General features: G+C 30.2%; 3 protein-coding genes and 1 long non-coding RNA gene across 15 annotated transcripts; 1 reads left to right on the forward strand and 3 right to left on the reverse strand.

Moving 5' to 3' along the window:
- Nucleotides 1-17: 17 nt before the first annotated feature.
- On the reverse strand, nt 18-7637 carry LOC105207715 (protein Mo25). 10 transcript variants are annotated; one of them, XM_039457471.1, is made up of 9 exons: nt 6917-7637; nt 6272-6441; nt 2997-3110; nt 2766-2933; nt 2224-2342; nt 1977-2145; nt 1115-1279; nt 476-580; nt 18-238 (listed from the first exon to the last, which is right to left on the reverse strand). In XM_039457471.1, the coding sequence occupies exons 3-9, from the start codon at nt 3087-3089 to the stop codon at nt 56-58; spliced, it is 1002 nt and encodes a 333-aa protein (XP_039313405.1). In that variant the 5' UTR covers nt 3090-3110; nt 6272-6441; nt 6917-7637; the 3' UTR covers nt 18-55. The 10 variants fall into 10 exon arrangements, with proteins under 10 accessions (XP_039313405.1, XP_039313398.1, XP_039313399.1 ...); XM_039457464.1 differs by lacking the exon at nt 6272-6441 and having other exon boundaries at nt 2988-3110; nt 6917-7039; nt 7172-7636; XM_039457465.1 differs by having other exon boundaries at nt 2988-3110; nt 6917-7636.
- A 429-nt stretch (nt 7638-8066) lies between these two features.
- LOC105192942 (abscission/NoCut checkpoint regulator) lies at nt 8067-11861 on the reverse strand. Of its 2 annotated transcripts, none has more exons than XM_039457462.1 (6): nt 11629-11861; nt 11317-11534; nt 10661-10895; nt 9786-9926; nt 9612-9722; nt 8067-8785 (listed from the first exon to the last, which is right to left on the reverse strand). In XM_039457462.1, exons 1-6 carry the CDS (start codon nt 11674-11676, stop codon nt 8489-8491), a joined length of 1050 nt encoding a protein of 349 aa, XP_039313396.1. In that variant the 5' UTR covers nt 11677-11861; the 3' UTR covers nt 8067-8488. The 2 variants fall into 2 exon arrangements, with proteins under 2 accessions (XP_039313396.1, XP_039313397.1); XM_039457463.1 differs by having other exon boundaries at nt 8489-8785; nt 11317-11461; nt 11629-11860.
- Nucleotides 11862-12190: 329 nt separating this feature from the next.
- LOC105207718 (zinc finger protein 420) lies at nt 12191-20578 on the forward strand. Of its 2 annotated transcripts, none has more exons than XM_011177321.3 (14): nt 12191-12585; nt 13724-13988; nt 14070-14191; nt 14655-14773; nt 14858-14997; nt 15402-15570; nt 16330-16702; nt 17362-17699; nt 18400-18746; nt 18910-18983; nt 19075-19294; nt 19389-19558; nt 19801-20073; nt 20296-20578. In XM_011177321.3, the coding sequence occupies exons 1-14, from the start codon at nt 12448-12450 to the stop codon at nt 20479-20481; spliced, it is 2934 nt and encodes a 977-aa protein (XP_011175623.1). In that variant the 5' UTR covers nt 12191-12447; the 3' UTR covers nt 20482-20578. The 2 variants fall into 2 exon arrangements, with proteins under 2 accessions (XP_011175623.1, XP_011175624.1); XM_011177322.3 differs by having other exon boundaries at nt 14070-14179.
- LOC120359548 lies at nt 20116-22033 on the reverse strand. The gene is made up of 2 exons (XR_005576328.1): nt 21774-22033; nt 20116-20470 (listed from the first exon to the last, which is right to left on the reverse strand). It is a non-coding gene; the product is annotated as an uncharacterized LOC120359548 (long non-coding RNA).
- Between the last annotated feature and the right edge of the window lie 655 nt (nt 22034-22688).

Consider the following 22688-nt stretch of genomic DNA (forward strand, 5'->3'; position numbering starts at 1 on the left):
AATGATTGTAGTGGTAGTTAGTCGTAGCGGTAGTAATAATTGTATTTTCCTTGACTTAATTATCATGTACAGACTTAAGTTCTTTGATCTGCTTAATCAGATACGCCTTCTCATCGTTGAATTGTTCATCTTCGGAACGATCCGTGTGGAAGCGCGTCAGGAACTCAATCAGCTTCTCCTGATTGCGGAGTAATATGTCCAGAATGGGTTTCGGTTTGTTGGGATTCGCCACAAATACCTGACACAATCGAAAGAGAACATATTTGTTATCCTCACTTTCGGCGGGATTATCGTTTTCTATGCGTCTGATGGAATCGATTATTTGAACTTGAGAAGTGATGAATCTTATATTGCGATGTATTGAGATATTTAAAGATATAAAAATTCAAGATTAACCCGAACAAATTTTTAACTAGTGAGTAAAAAATGTAAATGATGCAAAATGTAAATGAGTTATAATTAAGCGCTGCCATACCTTGAAGACATGGAAAGCTTCAAACTGTATATTGCGAGATTTCTCCTTCAGCATATTCATCATTAATTTTAAATTATCTGGATTTGATATATATCGTGTCATAACCTGCAATAATTTCAATGTAATAACCAATTTCAGTGATAGATACTACTATTTGCCAATTAGTTTTCACAAAAGCAATTAAAAAAGGCATTTCAATTTTTAAACAGGTTTTGTCAACAATATTCTACTATTGCATGCTATTGATTTGTATTATTGTAATATATTTCTGTCGATAGGCTAAACAACTTGACTAATTATTCTACTTTTAACAATACTTTTTTTTTTACAAAACAAGTGCAAATTACATATTTTTAGAATTTTTTTTATATAAATTATTGCTGTTTTTTTAAAATTACTACACTTGTATTAATATTTTATATGTTGATTGCAATTGAAAAACATGTACCAACAAAATGTATCCTCTTTTGTTTTTTTTTAAGTTACATTTATGAAACAGACATATATTATTTAGGCAGTGATTGAATACTTATACACGTAATGCAAAAATTATTTTATATTTTGAGATGTTTGAAAATCTTTCTCTGATAATTAACTATAAATGACATTCGCTTGTGAGAGACAAAATCAAATACTTACTGTAAAATTATGTCTATCGAGCAATAGTTCGCCCAACAGTTTTAAACTCTGTCGTCGTGTTACGTAGTTTTCTGAATTGAGTAACCTCTGATAATGCGAAAAAACCTTATCGTAATGTATCTCTAAGAATTCGGCGCTGAGTATTTTGTGCCTCGTAAGTAATTCCTGAACAAAATCACAAGTGTCATTTTATGAGTGTTATTTTATTAATAAACTTACTAACTAAAATATTTTCGTCGACATTTAAGGTTTTCCAGCTTATAAAAAAGAAAATCACCTCACTTTTTATTCATAGATATCTTTTAGCTTGAAAGCTTTTAGCATTGCAATCTTTAAAATAATAAACAATGAATCAAATTTAAATTAAAAAAATAATAATTTGTTATTCAAAGTTATTTTTTTATAATATTAATAAATACTGATGTGAAAGAAACTGAAAAAGAATTATTTATGATTTTTAAATGTAATAATAACGTTGCCCACATTTTCACTAGTATGGCATCATAAAAAAAAAGTATAAATCAGAAACATTTTCTACTTTAACACGAAAATGAATTGGTAAAACTTGATTTCAAAGTATGTTTAAAACTATTTTTTATCTATGTTTTCTTAAAATTCTCCTCTCCATAAAACTCAGTGATTTTTTAAAAAAATTATCTAAAGAAAAGTATAAAGCTTGACAAAATTAAGCAATGTCTATATGTTACAAAAATTTATTAAAATTTAATCAAGTGTTTGTATTATTTGAAAAGACTAAAGAACCTTAAATATTTTTAGTGAAATAATAAAATTATAATCATAAATATCTGAAAAAATGAGAGAATATTTCACATGCTACTTTATGTTGTACAGCATCACATACTTTAAACGTAGAGAAAGCGTCAGACGCGATATCGAACGTGGAGACCTCAACATATCTGAAGAAGTTGTAAAAATCATCCGAGTAGATCATGATTTTGGCCAGAGCTTCATATCTCGCGCACTCTCGTAACATCGTGCCGCAGTTGAGCGCGATATCTTGATGCTCGTACCTGCAGAATAAAGCGCGTCCAATAATGACATACTTTTATCATTACTCTGACATTTTGCGTAAAGGAAAAAAAACTCACCCAGACATAAGTGTAAAAAGAATTTCAGGTTTGGTACATATGTATTCTACGGTGGGTGATCTAGTTCCAATTTGTCTCCGTAAAATGTTGTTGAAGACCTGTGCGACATCCTTCTTTCCCTTGATCAAAAATAGAAAAATTAAATTTGTAACAATTGTTAAGATCTTAAACAGACGAAATTACATGATACAAAATTTGCCAAATTGACTTAACACAAAATTAAAACTTTTCACATATCTGAAGTACACTTAAAAATAAATTGCGAGATACTTAATGCTTAAAACATAAAATATTAAACAAATTATTATGTCGATAATTGTTAAATTTTTTCCACTTTGAAGTTCAGTAGAAACAATAGAATATACCGCGATGTATTCTTATGTATGCTTTAAACATGCTTTAAACATAAAAAAATTTTTAATTTTGTAAAGCCAATTTGGAAAATTTTGTATCTTGTGTTTTTTTTCTCTTTGCCACAAAAAAATATTAGAATAGAATATTCATCCAGATTACATTTTATATATATTAAGAGGTTCTCGTACCTCGAAGTCGATACGACTCAAATTCTGCACGAGCAGGAGCAGCAGGTTGCTGTTGTACAATTCTTGCGCGAGCTGCGCCACCACGATGTCTGCCTGCGGTTCCGTCTCCGCCGTACCGTACAGCATGTTTTTAATGTGCACTAGATTCTTACTCACGTCTTCTTGCGCCTAAAAGGGGACGTATTTCATCGTAGAAACCAACGCGTATCTGCAACAACATACCTTCTCTACCTTCTTGTCGCCGCGCTCCAACGCGTTCACAGCCTCTTTGAGGGCCTTCACCACCTCCGCCGGGCTCTTCTGGGACTTTCCGAACAGAGGCATGTTTTCTTAGAATGTACGCACCTTATGGAACATATCCAAAAAAGAAATGCATATTCTTTATTACTCCCCGCTACCAGAGCATATCTTCAAAAGAATTACGTATGATATAAAGGTAATGTCAATATAGAGCCGACACTAATTGCCGTGTGTAATATATGTAAAACTTTGTTATTCAACAAAATTAACAATGTAAGTTCTTTAAAGAATGTTTATGGATGTTTGATTAATCAGGATTATTCAAACATTGTAAAAGAATTCTTGAATTGCCCAAGAATGTTATTGACAATCCTAGGTAAGATTAGAGAATTTTTTAATGCAGCTTTGAAATATAAATTTTATGTTCCTTAATCATACGATTACAAAAAAGCTATATGAGTTTTGAATATTAAATGTGACTAAGTACTAAAAAGAAATATGAATTAAATACAGCATATAATGATCTATCTGATACATGGATTCAGCTCACTGGAAGTACTATATAAATTTCTTTATAAACTCGCGAGTTACAATGTACGTGAATATATATGCCACATTTTCAGTAATTAATTGTCAACATTTTGCATTATCAAGAAGAAATAATCAAAGAAACAATCTTGTCAAAGAGGTAAAATTTAAATTTAAAAGTACAATTCCAAAAATTTCTTTGAATATAAATAAAATCCCATGAAAATTCATGATTTTCAAAAGGAAATTTCAGATTTTCCCAGTTTTTGTCGATAGTAAACACTGTTATCTATATTGGGATAGTTACTTTGTAAAAGTATATAATTATTACAGTTTTCCTCTTTTAAAAAAAATTATTATTACAAATTACCGACTCTGAAAAGTAATACGTTATAATTCAACGGTTCAACATCATTACAGTTATAATTTAAAAAAATAAAAAATAGTTACTTCTCAGTTATTATATTTTTCTGCTGACGTCTCGTAATTCATGTATTGCTATTTCAAATACAAGAATCTGACATTTCTAATATTACTAAATTATTTTAATAAATTTAAATTATTATGCTTCAAAATTTTCAAACAATTGTTAATTGTTCAACGTAGTTACAGTTGCACAAAAATTAAATAGAAGGTTTTAAGTTATTTTTCCATAAGTATATATGTATTTAATGTAGAGTGTTACGATTAGCTTATTAAATTATTTTACTTATACTAAACATTAGTACATTACACTATCTTATATACACTGTAGATGAGGATATACACTGTAGATAATTTATATACACTGTAGATAATTTAGGACCTTACGACAAGTTTTGGTATATGTTTGACTGTAACTTCTGGTGATTTAACTTAATTATTTTGGCTTGTTATACACAAGTTAATACAAATCATCCTCAAAATTAATACAAATCATCCTCTATCAGAAGAGAGAAATATCTTAGATTCATCCTGTTATTTTTAAAACAAAGTTACCCACATGAAGAAAACTTAGGACAAATCATGTTTTATAAGTATTTCGATGTATTTAGAATGTTTGAACGCGCCAAGTGAAGAGGCCATTTGAGACAATAACATAATTTAAAAAACGAAAATTAAGAATTTTCAAAATAATGATTTATTGAGTTGAGAAATTGTAACAAAGTTATTTTCAGAATTAGCTTTTTTCTACTTAAGTTTGTTTCTTCTGTCCATCTGTAACTGTAACTTAATTTAATTACATTTTTTTCGGTAACTAGTAAATAATTTAATAGTTACTTTTATAGTTATCATACTTCATATAAATATTTCAAACTTATTTGTTGACATATTTTGTCAGCATATTTAACATGTGGGTTGCATTCAGCAAAATAAAGTGATATAAAGTGATAAACCATTTTTGAGAATACTTATCATACCTATCACACAAATGTTACATTTTCTTTTTTATAATAAACACCAAACCATTGTTTTATGATTTTATCATGTTATGACTGTTATGATTGTTAGACGAATATTTTAGTTAAAAAATATTGATCCCATAATTTTGATTCCAAATGTACATATTAATTTATTATTTTATAAATTATTAAATCAGTTAATATATGTATAGAAGAAAGTCACCAATACTGGCATACAACTTTGTTTTTGAATAATATTTCTTAAATAAAAGCTAAAAATAAAACTTTAAAAATGAATACAAACTAGAAAGTGTTTTTTATCAGATGGTATAAAACTTTTTACAATACTGTTGCATATTTTATAATAAATAATGTTTGTTCAATGTGAAAACATTATTTCTCAAAACTGGCACAATAGGAAATAATGGTAAAGTTCAGATATAATCTTAAATGAAAGGAGTTAATTATAAAAAATTAACTTATAAATAATAAAATATATTTTTATTATTAAACAACAAAGTTTATAAAATTAAAAAGCTAGAATTGAACTCTCTCATTTTATAATGTTTTTTTTGGTACTTTATTAATATATACGTGGATCTCTCGCGTTTGATGCTATTTTTCCTGTCTTGAGATATTAAAAAAAAAAACTGTGAAAAAATTCATGAAACGTTTATCAACATTGTAATTGAAGATTTCATAGGCATTGCCTATTTTCACACAGAAAGGTACCGATTTTTCTTACACAATGATTTTTATGTTTTAAACTGCACTATGAGGGAAAAAAAAAATATATATATATATATATATAAACAAAGCAGTTTTAGAAAGCTACAAATAGGCAAAATGACCTGATAACAATAATATACTCATTAATGTTTAAACTTTGCAATTTGTGAAAAAAAATTGTGCAAATTTTATTCTTGCTTTTAAAAATTTTTGTAACATATTTTATATAGAGAAAAACCATGAATACATGAAACTGTGGATTTATTTCTTTAATTATCCAAAATCATATTTTTATTCAGTATTAATATAGTGCAATGTTTAATTTCTAAAAAATAAACGAGTACTGTTGTTAGAAGTCTATACCAGTATTAATAGCTTTCCTTTATTTTGATGTTAAATTTTTAATAACTATAATTTATTATATATACAGTAATGTAACATTTAACTGAGTAAATTGAATAATTTAGTAATGTGTCAGAATTATAAGATTCTTGCGTTGAAACAATAATGCATAAACATTGCAAAGAATTAAGAGAAAAGTAACGTATTACAGTTACAGTTACTTTTTGAATAACTGTAATTGTAATACGTTACTTTTTAGAATCAGTAATTTGTAATGGTAATTACCTTTTGAAAGAAAAAAATTATAACTAATTACTTCCAAAAAGCAACTTTCTCAATCATGGCTATGACATGACATCCCCTAAATGTGGTTAGTGCTCGATGTCGGTATCGACAGTGACAGCTCGATTTCCGTTTCAATGTCGCGAGTGCAGGTAGATATACGGGAGAAGCAGCTGCGAAGGAAAACAAAAGGTCATTCGCACCTAACCTCAAAAGGCGACCTACAATAGAGGTTGTCAAGCGTCACCTGATCGGAATGACTGAGAATGACAGAGTCGAGAAGTTAAGCAAAAATGAGATCGCTTCGAGGTTCGAGAAGACGATACGCCGCTCAACAAGGAGATCGCTACCGGTTAACGCGGCACGATCAATAGCGGACGCGACGAATTCCGACGACGTCTTTTTCTAGACTTGATTGACCGTAGACTCTTTCCAGTTTAGAATACCATCTCGACCATTAACTGCTAATATAAAAGTAAAAAGACTCTCCGTTTAATTTCGGTTTACAGTTCGGCGCGTTACTGTTTGTTGCTTCGAGAAAGACGTGACGTCGACTTGGAGCTCGTCGCGTGCGCGCGTGCGCGCGCGCGCACGCGAGGTTACGGAGGTTGCGGAATCTAACCTATAACCTATTCGACCTTCGCTTACCATGCAAAGAGAGTCCGAGCGGTGTTTGAAGAATTTCACTCGGATGTGCGCATACGAGAACGTGCGTTGAGATCTGCTGCCCTGACTACTGCTGTGGTGACGGTGACTGCCTGCAAGCGACGGCTGCGTGCGTGCGTACGTGCGTATGTGTGTGTGTATGTATGTATGTATGTATATATTTGTGTGTGTATATATATATATATATGGTATATTATATATATATATATATATAAAAATGTGTGTGATGTGTGTCACCTGCGTGCTGCGTGTCACACCAAATTTCCACGAACGGAGTACACACGATGCACACGTTCTATCCGCGTTGTCGTTGGCAAACTTTTATCTGGCGATTTTTTTCGTAATAACGCGCGGCCTGCGGATGCTAACGAGCGCAACGTATCACGCGTACGCACGTATATATGTACGGGGTGAGTCACGAGACGGTGAGACCGTCAGCCAGCCAGGCGCTCGGCGATCACCGAACGCGAGAACGTATCCGCGGCTTGGTCGAGCTTGGCCGACGCGGTCGAGATCTCGTTCGATCTTTTTTCAATCGTACATGAGTCGAATATGTAAGGCGAGCGTTCAGGAGAACGACGTAGCCACGGACGGATCCGTTGGTGAGTCGCTCCACTTATGGCTCACCCTGTAGTACATATAAGATACGACGAGGACGACTACGACGACGACGGCCACATACGTGTTTTACGACACAGTGCGACACAGTACATAACACTGAAGCCCGTGTCACACTTCATACTACGCGTTAAGCCTAATGCACAATGAAAAGCACAAGGTGCTTTTCATTTAGAGCTTCTTTCACCAAGCTAATCAACAGGTTAGTCCTTTGGAATTGACCAATCGCATTGCCTATTGTGTGAAATAACAAATGCTATTGGTCAATTTCAATGGACCAACCTAACCGACCGGTTAGATTGATGAAAAAGACCCTTAATACGTTAATCTTTCCATTGGAATTGACCAATCGCACTTGTCGTTAAGTAAAATTGATCAGAAATAACCAACCGCGAATATCCGATCAGTTAAGCTAAGTTAACCGGAGGTTGTGAAACTAGCCCAGAATTATGGATTTAAAAACATGTAGATAAAGTTGGAGATGCAATTCGAGGAAATTGGGAGGATTCCAAAATTCATTAACAATAGCCAAAATAACTTTATTCCGAAGAATTATAAAGAATAGCATTTTCTATAATAAATGTTAATGCAATATCATCTATATCCGACTATATTCGATGCATACGAGGGTACATCATTATGTATCTGTTGTATAATATTAGAAATAGGAAGTTAATAATAAGACCAATGAATAAAAATTACCACACTATGGAACGACACAGCCAAAAGCGAGTGACGAAGCGTATTCTCAATTTCCAGAGACTGAAAAATTCATCCGAATTAAGCAATTGGAGAACATACTGAATCATTTTGTTAAAAGCATTATAATCTTGTGTGCATACAATACTGTCTGACTACAGCCAACTCAACAATGTAAATCTGTGTAAAACTTTTGTCTCTGAAAATTTCCTAACAGATATACAAATTTACAAATTATTAGTGATTATTCTTTGAACAATCTGACGTTAATAGTTTCTGTATAAGGCTCATCTTGGCAGAGGATAATTGATCTCTTTTATCTTCCTTGATAAAGCGAACCGCTTTGTGCTTATCCAGCATTTCACTTTCTTCATGAGAGCTCTCAAAACACAAAGGACAGTAAAGGTCGCCTGTACAACCTGCACATCTGTATAGTTCTGATTCATTCGCAGTTCGTGAGCACATTACACATTCATTTACACTCTCATCTTTATCCTCATCTTTATCCTCTTCGTCTTCTATGTTTGGAGAAGTCTGATTTTTCAATATAAATTTTATATAGAAATTAAATAATTAATCAAATTCAAATATACAATTAAAGGATTTTCTATAAAAACTGCATAAATCCATAAAAAAAATCTCAATATTGGTATCAAATCAATAACATCATGAAAAAATTTATTCCAACAAAACAAAAAAACGAAAAATATAAATAGTAAATATAAAATTTCTGCAAGAAATAAGCCAAGATTTTTTTTAAAGAGTCCACAAAATATATTAAAGTCTAAAACTTTGTTTTTAAAATTTATTATATTATTATATCCATAAAAAATTATATTTATTCAATGAAAAATATAAAAGATATTTTTGTTTAGATACATTTATAAAATATTGTAAATAAAAAATTATTATTTTACATTTAAAACAATATTTTCTTATTCACCTTCATTACTATATTATATAAAATATAAATGTAAACTATTATGAGATAAATAGGTAATAAATATAAAATTTCCACAATAGGACGGAAGAGGAGTGTTAATGAGGGGAATTAAAAGGGAAAGATGATGAAAAGGGTGTCAGATGAAATTGAACGAAGAAGAATGAATTTAGAGGCGAATTAAAGAGTTGGGACAGGATTAAATATGATAAAATTATCATATTTAATAATAAATGGTTTGTTTCTTAAAAATTTAACTACTTGGACTTATTTAGTTTTGTGAAAAACCCTCAATTATACAATTGATTAGAGAATGCATAAACAATGCATTCCTTTTTCACAGAAATTAAATTTATATTGACTGTATAATAAAATACAAATAAAAAGAGCTAAACATACACGTTACTCTCGAATACATACCTCTATTTCCATTGCCGAAATTTTGCTAATTAACTCGACGCTATCAGTGCTTGTTGAATCACATATCTCCTTATAAATGTCAATTTTCTCTTTCATGTCTCGATCAAGACACTGGAAGAGATAAGGTTAATAGTTATAATTTTACATTTGAAGTGTGATAATTCGTCCACTCACAGTTTTACCATCCTGTAAAGCGTTGAGTCTCTCTTGAATATCCTTGCAATCGCTAGTCGAAGGTAGGTCCATTTGTGCGAGATATTCTTGAATCAAATCATCTGCTTTTTCTTGATCTGTTCGAGTATCTACTTGATGTATCTGTAATAATCAATTCATGTGAGACCCACACAATAATAATTTAAACTAAACTGATTAAATAAATCATGCAAATAAATAGAGAAGCGCCAAATATGAACAAGACTGGATGCTGGTGCCTAATGTAATCAGAGTAAAATTTTGTCCAGCTCAATAAAACACAGAAGTCATAATATCAAAAGTTACTCATTTGTAACTGAATGACATTATAAGGGTGTCACAAGGGTAACATTTATTGACTTATAAATGACAAAGTCATATTGACATTCTTGTGACTTTGTGTTCTATCTGGATATAGTCATTTCTGTATCATCTAGATCAAGACAGCATTATGCCTCACCTTTTAAAATGCAGCATGATTTTCTCTATTTTTAATCTATCAATTTATGTTTTTTGTTATTGTATTTAAATAAAAACATATTATTAAGAGAAGCTATAACCATTATCATCTTGCCTCTTATGTATTAGATTTCTTGCTTATAGTGAAAAGGATCCAAATCCTGGCTTGAAACGTCTGTACATTTTATTTAATACACATTTATTTATAATTATTTATTTATAATTTATTTATTTATTTATAATTTGTATGTAAAATCAAATTGTTTTTTCATGCTATTCTCTAATAATCACGCTTTGGCTTATATTAACAATTATACTTAATGTTTGAATTGTTATTATTGTTAATAATTGATGCTTTTCTACTTCATTATACAAATTTATGCATTTTGCTCACATACATTTATGCTGTTACTTCCACTGGCTTCTGGATTTTGATCTTTCAGCAATGCTAATCTTTGCTTTATCTCCTCGACAGTAGGCAATGGAATATTTTGTTCCTCATCTTTCAACTTTCGTAATCTATCTACAATCTGTTGATCGGCTGGATCTAGTCCCATTTTAAGCTTGTCCCAATGATTTGTATGCTCATATATCACTATTGGAGGCTTTACTGGATTTTCTAACAAATCCAATCTATTTAAAATATTTAGCGTTAAAAACTGTCATATTTTTAAATAGTGTGCCGAATTTAAATATTAAAACTTCAGGAGCATATGAGAAGTTGATAAACTGAGAAAAAATCTTTCAGAGTTGACAAAATAATACATTTTTTTAAAAATAAAGTTCATAGTAATAATAAAAATCAATATTTTCTGGAAAAAATTGGCAAAAATTGGTCTTTTCTGTTAAAAACAATAAAATAATCAGCAAACAATAAGTGAGATTCTTTCAATTTAAGTTGTATTCAAAATAAAATTCGTAATAGGAATTAACATAAAAATAAATTTCATTTAAAGTAAGAATATCTTTTTGTGTATAAAATTTCATATATATATATATATATATATATATATATATATATATATATATATCGCAAAAAATTAGTTTATCTTACCTCATAGTGATATCAATTGGTGCAAGTGGTTTCTCGTTCACATCAGGCATGAGAGCATCGTCCGCAATGTCATCGGGACTCGAATCACTCGATCTCTTCATTCTGTTCAACTTGTTGTAACAACGTCCGCAAACTTTCTTTCTCCCTATGTCAGGAATATCGCATTTGTACTTGAGACATTTGCTGCAGTAAGAAAAGCCGCAGCTCGGGCAACCAATCTGAGCGATAACAAAATTAAAAATAAATAAACGGACAACAACGTTACTTGGCAGAGTTAACTTATCGAATTAAACGAGGCACTTTGATACTTACGTCTCTTGTAAAGAATGAAAATTTTATTTGGCAGGTATTACAGGACATTCCCTTAATTCATTATTGACACATCCTTGACATGACAAAAAATATATATATATATATATTGATATATATACATATAACGAACAATCGATTAAGAGATCTCTTAAAACAGACACTAGACGATTTTAATCAATCTTGATGGTTCTTCGCATTACTTTGAAGAAGGAAATTCTACAAGTCAGTTCAAGTTTCTTGCACTTTCGTGTTGTCTCCCTCTCTTACGTTCGAACAGATATTTCAAGTGCAAAACTTTTTAGGAGTTTTAAGCAGTACGAACAAACCTTATGCCTCATACCCACAGGACGCGGCACGACTTGCCGCGCACGATGGAAGTAGAGAAATAGCCAATCATAACTTGTGCTGCGCGGAAAAAGATAACGATCGTCCGTTCTAATTGGACGATTCCGGCAAATGGCGACGAACCTGGATTAAAACTCAGTGCATTAGAAAACGCCACAGGTTCCTCTCTCTCTCTAATGCTAGAAATTTTTTTGTTACTAAACATTGGAAATATTACTAGACAATATACTAGTGAGAATCAGAGAGGTTAACTTAGCCTTTGTCATACACTGTATACTTTTTCTCAAATCACTGGGCAGAAGCACTTATGCGACGTTTATTTTGTATATATACAAAATAATGGTAACACGCGACGCATTTTGACGTCGTTGATCTCACTTCCCTTTTTTTTGATTCATTCCTACTTTCCTCGGAAACAATTTTTTGACGCATCATCTCGTTCTCCACGCTCCATCGCGCTCCATCGTCAAGAACATGGTAAACGATGTACATCTGTACGATTCAACGATCTGCCGATTGTGCGCGGCGGATAACGGCAACGAGCATCTGTTCATCAGCGAGGTGGGCGAGTCGGATCTATGCTCGCTGGTAAATCGCTATTTGCCGCTGAAGGTGAGGCGCTGCTTTTTCAAAACGCCGGTCAAACGGATCGCAACTTGATTTCCTACTTCGAATTCTCGTAGCTCTTCTAAGCAGCTACTGCACTGATCAAATGTTTATCGTGCTTTATGCATCGTTCTTTTTATTGTTCGTTAGCATTTTCATCCTCAATTTTTGCTCTCTTCCTCTTTTTTTCTTTTTGCCGAATAAAGCGTTTGATTATTTTATGTAAACATTGTTTGCATACGCCAAATATGTCGAGTGTCGCTCCCATATTATTGTAGGAATATATTCAGAAATGAGCAATTTCTCTATTGAAAAACATTACATTATCTTAGAATTATGTATATAAACATTGAAAGATTTGTATAAATAATGTTTTGTATGAATATAGAATAGAATTTTTTTATTTCAGCTTTTTCACCAAGAAAGGACTTGGGTTACGATGCTTCTTAACCAAACATGTCCATGCAGATGTCAAACTTAGCAATTATTTAATATTCATAATCTGTTATAACCCTGTTTTTCTCTCTAGTCTTTTCTTACTTTATTAGTTTATTAAATAATAAGTTAATAAAGTATAAGATACAGCTTTTTTTTCTAAGGTCCATTTATACCAACATAGGTTAATTCATAGTTTAGCTCACTTTCTATCTTCTTTTAATTCTTAAAACTAGGAAAAGATATAGAAAATAAGTTAAACTAAATAAGTTGACTTTAAAGTTAATTTACACAATGTAAACAGACCAAAGCTATATTACATTTTCTTATCACATTACAACGATGTCTGGTTTTAATGCTTTCATTTTTATTTATCTTCTTTCCCTTTTTTGATTTTTTTCTGTAAATCTCTTAGTATATCTAAAATCTGTCTATGTCTAAGGAATGGATTTTGTAACCTTAATAATGTCATTATTGTAACATTGCACACCTGTTATATGATACAAAAAATCTGTGTACCATAACGACATAGTTAAGGTTACAGAATTGATCCCTACATTTTCCACAACCTCTATTGTATATTTCTTATTTTTATATATTTCTTCAAAGCAGTCTTTTATCTTATGATATTTTTTTACATAATAATATATAATTCTTATATTTTACATGATAATATACATTTTATAGATAGTAAATCTTTAAATTTAAGATTCATGACGATGGAAAATTACCACGGACAATTTGTCCGGGTTGCAATATTCAGCTGGAGGCGACGGCGCAATTCTTTGAGTTACTGGTGGCTGGCCAGCGCAAGATACGCGAGCTTTGGAAGAATCAATTGGAGCAGCAGCGCAAAGCAGACCGTTTGCGCAATAAGAAGGAAAATACAGTGTTTAGGGTGGAAGGAATAGAAGTGGATAGTACAGCTCAGTATAATGAGACTGAGCAGTATGAGCAGCAAATGATTATTAAGAGTAATATAATTTTGCCCATCACCATGTGGAGCTATTGTGTTTCATGTAAATTTAACATTATGTATGATATTGTTATTTTAGTCATGCCAGATGGATCTTTGTATACAGCGGAACATGAAATGAGTTTGCAAATGGAAGGCTTGACTAAGCCAAGAAGGAAACGTGGACGTCCACCCAAAGTATACGCAGAGGTAGATTCTGTGGTTTGTAACATTAATTCCTATAACATTTCTTGCAACATTGTTTCTTGTATCAATATTTTTTAATTTTTTTAAATTCACGACACATTAAATATTGGACCAAACTTGTCAAGGCAAATTATTCTCTTTCTCTCTCTCTCTCTCTGATAAAATTTCCTGAGTTATAATATAGTTGTTTTTTTCAGACACTACTAATACGATAAAAATAAAAAGTAAAATTTTCTAAAATTTTTATTTTTTTAAAGTAACTTATTGAAATGATATTATTTTAGTTAAAACGAGAGTAAACTATAACTGATTGTTGCGTCATTTTTCCAATTAAAAGTATTTTTTTTGTGTCTGCAGCATTTTTGCTTTTACTTTATTTCTAAATTATTTTTATTTTTTTCTTTAAAATTTTTGGGGCACACTGGTTGAAAAACTCTGTTCTATGTTATAACGCTTAATATATGTATATATTTTGTAGGCGACAAAGGAAAATTCTGCAGAAACTGTGAGTCAAGGTGAGGAGGATAAGCAGGAAGAAGAAGAAGAAGAGATAGATGGTGATGGTAGACGCAGAAGAAAGCGCAAAGTTCCCAAAAGGTAATACTAACAACTGACAAATTATAATTTAGAATTATTTATGATAATTCATGATTAATTTATTGGTGTTTGGAATTTGTACAGATTTCTAGAAGCAGTACAGGGAAAAGAATTAGAAAGGATATTTAAGGAAGAAGGTGTGATCGATGAGGAAGATAATGATTTCCAAATGTTTAATGATTCGGAAGCTTTGTTAAATACTTCTAGCCAGGATGGTCAGGAAGGTATACATAATGATTATAAAATAAACAGTTCATATTTTACAAAGATGATACGATAAAATTTTATTTTTTATTAATTCCAAAACATTTTTATTCTTTCTTCTGAATATAGTTTTTTAAAATTCTTATGCTCTATGATAAAGTTATTTAAATTTTCTTTTCTGTAAGATTGAATACTATTTAAAAAAGTTATTTAGAGAAAACATATATAGGCAAAAAATTTTAAAAATTTCAGGAATGTCTATGCTACGTATTCATAAATGTATTCTCGAAATTTGATTGATTTTTATATTATATAAAAAAACTAGAGATTCTTAAAAGAGTGCAAATTTTTCTAAGAAAATCTTTTTTTTTTAAGAGAATAAAATTTGTTTTACTTATTCGCGCATGTCATGCATATTTTGCAGAAGTAATAGGTCATCTCGAAACAGAAGAGGGTACGGATCTAGGTGAGGTAGTAATTGTGAATCGTGGACGCATACGATCGAAATCAAAGCTGCGCCGTCGAAAAAATAAGTTTACGTGTCAGCTTTGCGGCAAGGGTTTCTTACAACGTAGCAGATACATAGTACATAAGTAATATCATTTTCTGCACGCATATGACCATTGTACATTTTCTGTACAAAGATACTTTTCTCAGAATTTTTTCGGAAAATATAAAGTAGAGAAAAAACAAGTTTTTTTCTGAAAAATATGAAAAAAATTGGTTGATAAAGAGGTATTAGTGTTTTTAATTTTCTGAAAAAGTAAAATCAAGAAAAATACTGATTTTTTATTCTTTTTTTGAAAAATATATATTAAAAAAAACTTGACCAAGAATTGGCCATAATGGTTCTAGTAAGGTTTTTCATGCTGAAATATTATTTTTATGTTTTAACATATTTTTATGTTTATTTTGAACTACATTTATATGATAAATAAATATGACTGCGATAATGACAATGGACTTTATTGATAAACTGCACTTATTAGAATTTTTTTAAATAAAAGAAGTCATAAAATTATTGATATAGAAAACAATAAAGGTGATATTATCTTAAAAGAAAAGAAAAAAAATAATTGAAAAGCAGTAAGGAAAAAAATAAAAAAAAAACTTTTTCTCCTAAATTTTTAAGAATTTTTTGGAGCTAAGAACACCATGCTTCAACGTAACAAAATTCTTTTTATAAAATATATACTTTTTATGTCATTTCTCTTATTTTATTTTGTAAGTTTGAATTGTATACATATAAATTATATTCATATTTAATTTCTCAAAAATTTTAGTAAAAAATATCTAAAATTTTGTTTAGATATGCTCAAATAGTTTGTATATTTTAACGCAATATTTTTTAGGAGTTTCCACAAGGGTATCAAACACGAGTGTACACAATGCAAGAAATTATTTGATACTAAAGAGAATCTAGTATTGCATCAACAGACGACTCAACATAATTCAAATTCTGCCGAAAAAAATGTCGAGGCACAAGAATCGCGTGAGACGCTCAGTCCACAACCGGGCACCTCCACGATGAAACTACAAGATGAAATGGCACGAGATTCTAAAAGTACGATTTACAAATGCGAAAAATGTGACAAGCAATTTGAATTGAAACGGGAATATGAATTGCACATTAAAGTGCACGAGCAGCCGGAATTTATTTGTAACATTTGTAATAAGACTTTCACAAATCAGTCAGATTTAAAAATGCACGTGACTACACATGGGGTATGTCTTTCATAAGTTATAATAAAGTTACAATATGATAATTTTATTAAAATTTAAAATATAATTTATTTAGTTTTAATAAATTTATTTAATTAAAAATAATTTAAAAACAATAACCTATTATGACTGGGGTGTGTATCGACACATTTAAATTGAGAAAAAGAGTTAATCGATCAAAAGCGAATCTCAGTATTCAATAATAATTGTCTATATGATTATATACATTTACAAATTTCTCGAATTGCGCGCCGCACTTTGTCGGAACTGTTAAGTAGAATTAGAAATTTAATATTTTAAATTAAATTACTAATCAATTTAATAATTTTGATATTTACAAGCTTCTCTGCAATCCTTGCTACTCTGAAAACTTGTTTAATTTGTACATGTATATAAATTGACCTAGAAATTTATTATTGAACATTAAGTTTTGCTTTTAACTGGTTAGCTATTTTTCTCAATCTAAATGTATTTAAAAATAATTTTATTTGTTAATAAAATTTATAAGATATAAAAATATAAAACATTAATTTAAAAATAAGTTTACATGTAATTATTTAAGAAATATTTTAACTTTTTTAAATATTTCTACACAATAATTTTATTTTTAAAATTACACACAGTATTTCTGCAACTTTTTAAATCTTCATATAATATTGCAGAAAACTAAATCGGATAAGGATTATGCTTGCGATATCTGCGGCAAGGTTTTAAATCACCCGAGTTCCGTCTTATATCATAAGGAAGCTGAGCACAACAACGGGCGTCGTTTTGTTTGTAATAAATGCAACAAAAGTTTCAAGCATAAACAACTGCTTCAGCGGCATCAATTGGTACACTCGGATAATCGGCCACATGTTTGTAAATCTTGTAATGCCAGTTTCAAAACGAAAGCAAACTTGATTAATCATCAGTCCACTCACACGGGCCAGAAAAAATATCTTTGTGAAATTTGCAAACAACAATTTGCGCACAAGACTAGCCTCACTTTGCATTACAGGTAATTGAATGCATCATTTACTTTTAATGCATTAAAATTGTAATTGTATTTCACGGAAGAAACACAAACATGTTGTTAAATTTTTTGGACTTTTTAAAAAAATTCTCCAATCTTTTCACGTAATTCAAGAATTTGATTGTTTTGAAAATAAGTTTATGATTAATATATAGACATTCTTGAATTTTTAATTTTTAACTTTATAGCTTGCTTAAAATAACTTTCTAAAATAGCATTTATATGTTAAGATTAAGATTATCGGAGTCCCTTATTTGATATATTTATCAAAAAATTTTTACTCTATAATTTGCGTATAAAAGCATAAAATATTGATCAATTATGTATATTTTTTAAACACGACGTCTAAATATGATGACACTAGTGAAAGTAATGATAACAACGCTTACATTTAAATCATTTCTATAAACAATTATTTTGCAATTTTTTTTGCATTAATATATCTTTGTATATCTGAATTAAGACTTAGACCCAGTTTTTCATTATCTAGTTAACTCATGGTTAAACTTAACTTGAAGTTTTAGCCAATAAGCTTCACCTATGGCATCATCATGGATGAAGCCCATGGATAAAACATCAGGTAAAATTTAACCATCAGTTAATCGGATAATGAAAAACCGAGTTTTAATTAACTATTAATGTGAAATAAATTTAATATCATTAAATTTATATCGTTCCTTTTTAGATGGCATAGTGGTCAAAAGCCATATACTTGCACGGTATGCCAGAAGAGTTTCTCGCAAAATGGTAATTTGCAGGAACATATGCGCATTCATACCGGTGAAAAACCATATAGCTGCGATTACTGCGGTAGAAAGTTTACCACATCGTCACAATTTAAACTGCATGTGAAACGACATACCGGCGAGCGGCCGTGGAAATGTGAGTTTTGCGCCAAGAGTTTTTTGCACAAGGATACATGGAAATGTCATGTACGCAGACACAAGGGGGAACGTCCGTTTCAGTGCAACCAATGCAACCGTGGATTTACAGAGCAGTGGGCGCTAAAGAAACATCTTCGCTTGCATACTGGTAATCAAAAACGATGAACGATGCCGCAAATTAAAAAATAGAAGAATATAATTTATTATATTTATATAGTAAAATATAACTGGGTATTTCTGTTTTTGCATCGCTTTAATTCCCGTTATAATTATAAACTATTATATATAACTATTTTATTCTCTTTTTGCAGGTGAGAAACCTTATTCTTGTGATGTGTGCGGCAAGGCTTTTGCCGACTGTTCAAATCTGACAAAACACAAGAAGGTATTGCAGGAAATTTATTCATGTTTACAATTTTTTATTTTACGTTTTGTATTTTTTGTTAGCAGTCAGTAATAACTGTCAATTTCTACAGGTGCACAGAGAAAATAAGATGCTGACTGTGAACAGATCGGAAGGATCTCCGATCGGCGAAGTGTGGCAAATTCTGCCGAATTCGCAAGAAACTGACGAACGGACGTTCAATGATCAAATAATCACTACTGATGAGGCATCTAATGACGAAATCCAACAGATTATATATGTTTCTTATCAAGATCCTCAAGATCCTAATCAATCGCGAACGTTGCATTTAGGTACGTAGACAATTATATTAATGATTTTGTTAATGTATATATTCATTTTTCATTGATTAATTGATCAGTTATTAATACAATTATGGAAATTTAGTTGACGCCAACGTAATCAAAAACAAAGACATGGTGACAACAAATACGAATTCTTTGTCACGTTTGAACGTTGAGAACGAAATTAGTGCTGATAAAGTTATGAATAATGCAGCTAGTAACAATGAGGAGCAGTCAGAGTTCGAATTGTCGGATTCAGATTTGCAATTGCAGGTAAAAAGGATGAATCCTATTATTTTTATCACTAAATGTTTTAAAACTTATGCTAGAAACTGCATTTTTACTATTACCTTATTATTTATCTAAAGTGTTATTAAGTTCTAATTGAATATTTATATTTCTGTCTTATATTATTAATTTTTAAGATTATATAGCTATAATTCCTTAAAAAACGCAGCTGTTCTTTATAATCGAAATTCTTCTTCCATGGAATTTAAATCTATTATTACTTTTAGATTACGGATGAACACGGAAATCCTATTCCGTTGTCCATTCAAGAGGCTCGACAGCTTCTTTCACAGGGGCATTTTATCAGCCAATTGAACGATAGTCAGATCATTAGGGTCCATCCTGGAATGTTCGCACAACAACTCCAAGCCTTAAACATTCATGTCGACGAAGATACTGTAGAGGAAAGCGGCATTATGGTTCGTCCAAGTACGACAAAGAATATCGAGACGATGTCGGCAATTCAAGCTGACGCAGAAGCAATCGTCCAAGCACTTGAGGTTAATTTCTAGTTTAGTAATATTAACGGAGTCTTTTTGTGATTTTTTTTAAGATGTTCAGCAACAGATGGAGGAAAAAAGGAGTAAATTCTATGTGATACAGATGAAAATCAGGAATTATAAAAGTGCGATTAATTGCACTGATCATAAAAATATATCATTTTTATATTTGATAATAAAATACTTTGTTACTGAAATATTTTAACACACTGTTTTTTATAGGATGAAAATACCGATGCTACGGCAGTCGCGACAATTAATCAGCTAGGAAGTATTGAGCAGGCTGGACTTATGGATGGTGAACAAGCAATCGAATTCATGACCCAAGATGGACAAAAGGTTCGCGTTTTAACGTCATGTCCTATTGATCCAATGCAGCTTGCTTCAGAGTACCTGACTATTGTATAATGAAAGGAAAATTAGATACAATCGATGGATTCTCTCTTGTGTGTGAATATTTTGGTGATTATCAGGTTTAGAAATTTATAAAAAATGTAAAAAGTTTCAACAGATTATTTCTTTATAAAATTTTTCATTGATTGGTGTAATTTCAATACACAATATTGCTACTCGTAATATTTCTATAAATGAAATTCAATTAAAATTATGGCAGAGTTGCTTCAACTAAACACATTTTATAAATTTAGATTTTGTTACAAGATTGCTTAAAGATTATTCAAGTCTTATAAGCGCTATAATATTATTTAATATTAATAAAAAGTGATTATATGTCTTCTTGATAATATTATATGAATATTATGTGAGAAGTAAATAATATTTACGTCAATATTTTAAATTATCGGGAATATTATAACTTTTAAGTACAATAATTAAAGTTTATGAATATTTTATGCATAACTCGCATTAATTTTTGAACAAAAATATTTTCATAATATTTCATGGATATTGAAATAATATTATATAAAACGAATATTATATAAAACAGATATATAACATTAATACAGTATATAATATTAAATTTCTATAAATTTAGTTTCTATAATATTAAAAAATATATTCTCGGAATATTATTTTAATATTATTTTAATTTTTAATAATATTCATACAATATAATTCTAGGAATATTATAGCGCTTATGGAAAGAATCTTTTGATCATAGATGAAATTAATATTTATAAGTCGAAAACAAAATGTACATGGGATCATAGATGATTGAGTCATGGATGATTATAGATCATCAACTGACGATTATTTGATAATAGTACACAATAATAATTGATTTCTTATAGTAATGATATATGTATATTATACATTATATTATAAAAAAAATATTGTATATACATATTACTATTATTATTATTATTATTGTTGTTGTTGTTGTTGTTGTTATTGTGTTGTAAGACATTAATGCTCTGGTGTGTGTACAAATTCATGTGTTATATCATTTATGGCCCTATGTGTACATACAATGAGGTACATTAACGAGGTCCTTTTTCGGTATAGTTAATGTAAAAATCACAGCAATCTAAAGGTTAGTTTGGTAATTGTTCAGATGAACACATCTCACCTTTGATTTTGACAAAATTAGGCTCATTCCAACCTTTAGCCAATTAGATGAATTCACAAAGTCAAAGTTAAATTGAGTTTCTACACCGAAAAAGACCTCTGAAAGAAATTGTGCTTAAAGTATTTATTGGAGCATATATAAGAAATGTATATACGTATTTGTACATACGTACACATATATCATTTAGTATAATAGTATTAGTGAACGTATGACAGATGATCGTCTAAACGTAATCTCTGATAGATTAGTTTTAAACCCTTATATCCCAAAAACTAAATCTTGAAATAAAAATTTACAAATTACTATTTTTTTATTTAATTTTTCAAGAACTTTCTCGAGAACTCACTAGAGTTCCTAAAGTAAGAGTCTGGACAGCTTATCCATCCTATTGGTGCCGACAAAATATGGCGGAACCAATAAAATATCTCGAATTAATACTTTACTCGAAGTATTATTCAAATGATAGGTAAAATAACAATAGGAATACAAATTTGTTTTTGATGCTGTGTTGCGCTGTACTGTGCTGCAACTAAATTGTTTTAATTGTGCACCGGGAATTTTAGCGTTATAAAAAAAGGCCGACATGGCACCTCTCAGATTCCTCTTTGCTATAGAATTCTCGCCAAATGCTCCCTTCTGATTTTCTTACTTCTTTGGTTTTATTTGTGTAAAAATATACAAATACAAAGATACAAAGAATATGATTTTAAAAATTATGATTAAAAGTTAACAATTAAAATAATATTATTTAATAATGGCATATTTTCTATTTATATAATGCCTGAGTTTCGTCCGACGGAAAATTTTTCATTGAAAAACCTTTCCCTACAATTAGAACAATTAGATACGCAGCATCCACACTTTCTACAAAATTTGTGTAATTTATAATGAATTACGGTAACAGCTATTGTAAACCAATTTTCTTAAGCCGCAAAAAACATTTACGAACCAATCAGAAGAAGTTGAAATGCGAATAACTTTTATTTTACGAAAGTGGCAGAATAGCCAATAGAATTATTCGGTGGTATTCTTCCATTGGCTATTTTGCAAAAAAAAAGAACAAACTTAATGCTGGGTTTACAATGCG

This window comes from Solenopsis invicta, chromosome 14, assembly GCF_016802725.1.
Source record: "Solenopsis invicta isolate M01_SB chromosome 14, UNIL_Sinv_3.0, whole genome shotgun sequence".
In the NCBI taxonomy this organism is placed as follows: Eukaryota; Metazoa; Arthropoda; class Insecta; order Hymenoptera; family Formicidae; genus Solenopsis; species Solenopsis invicta.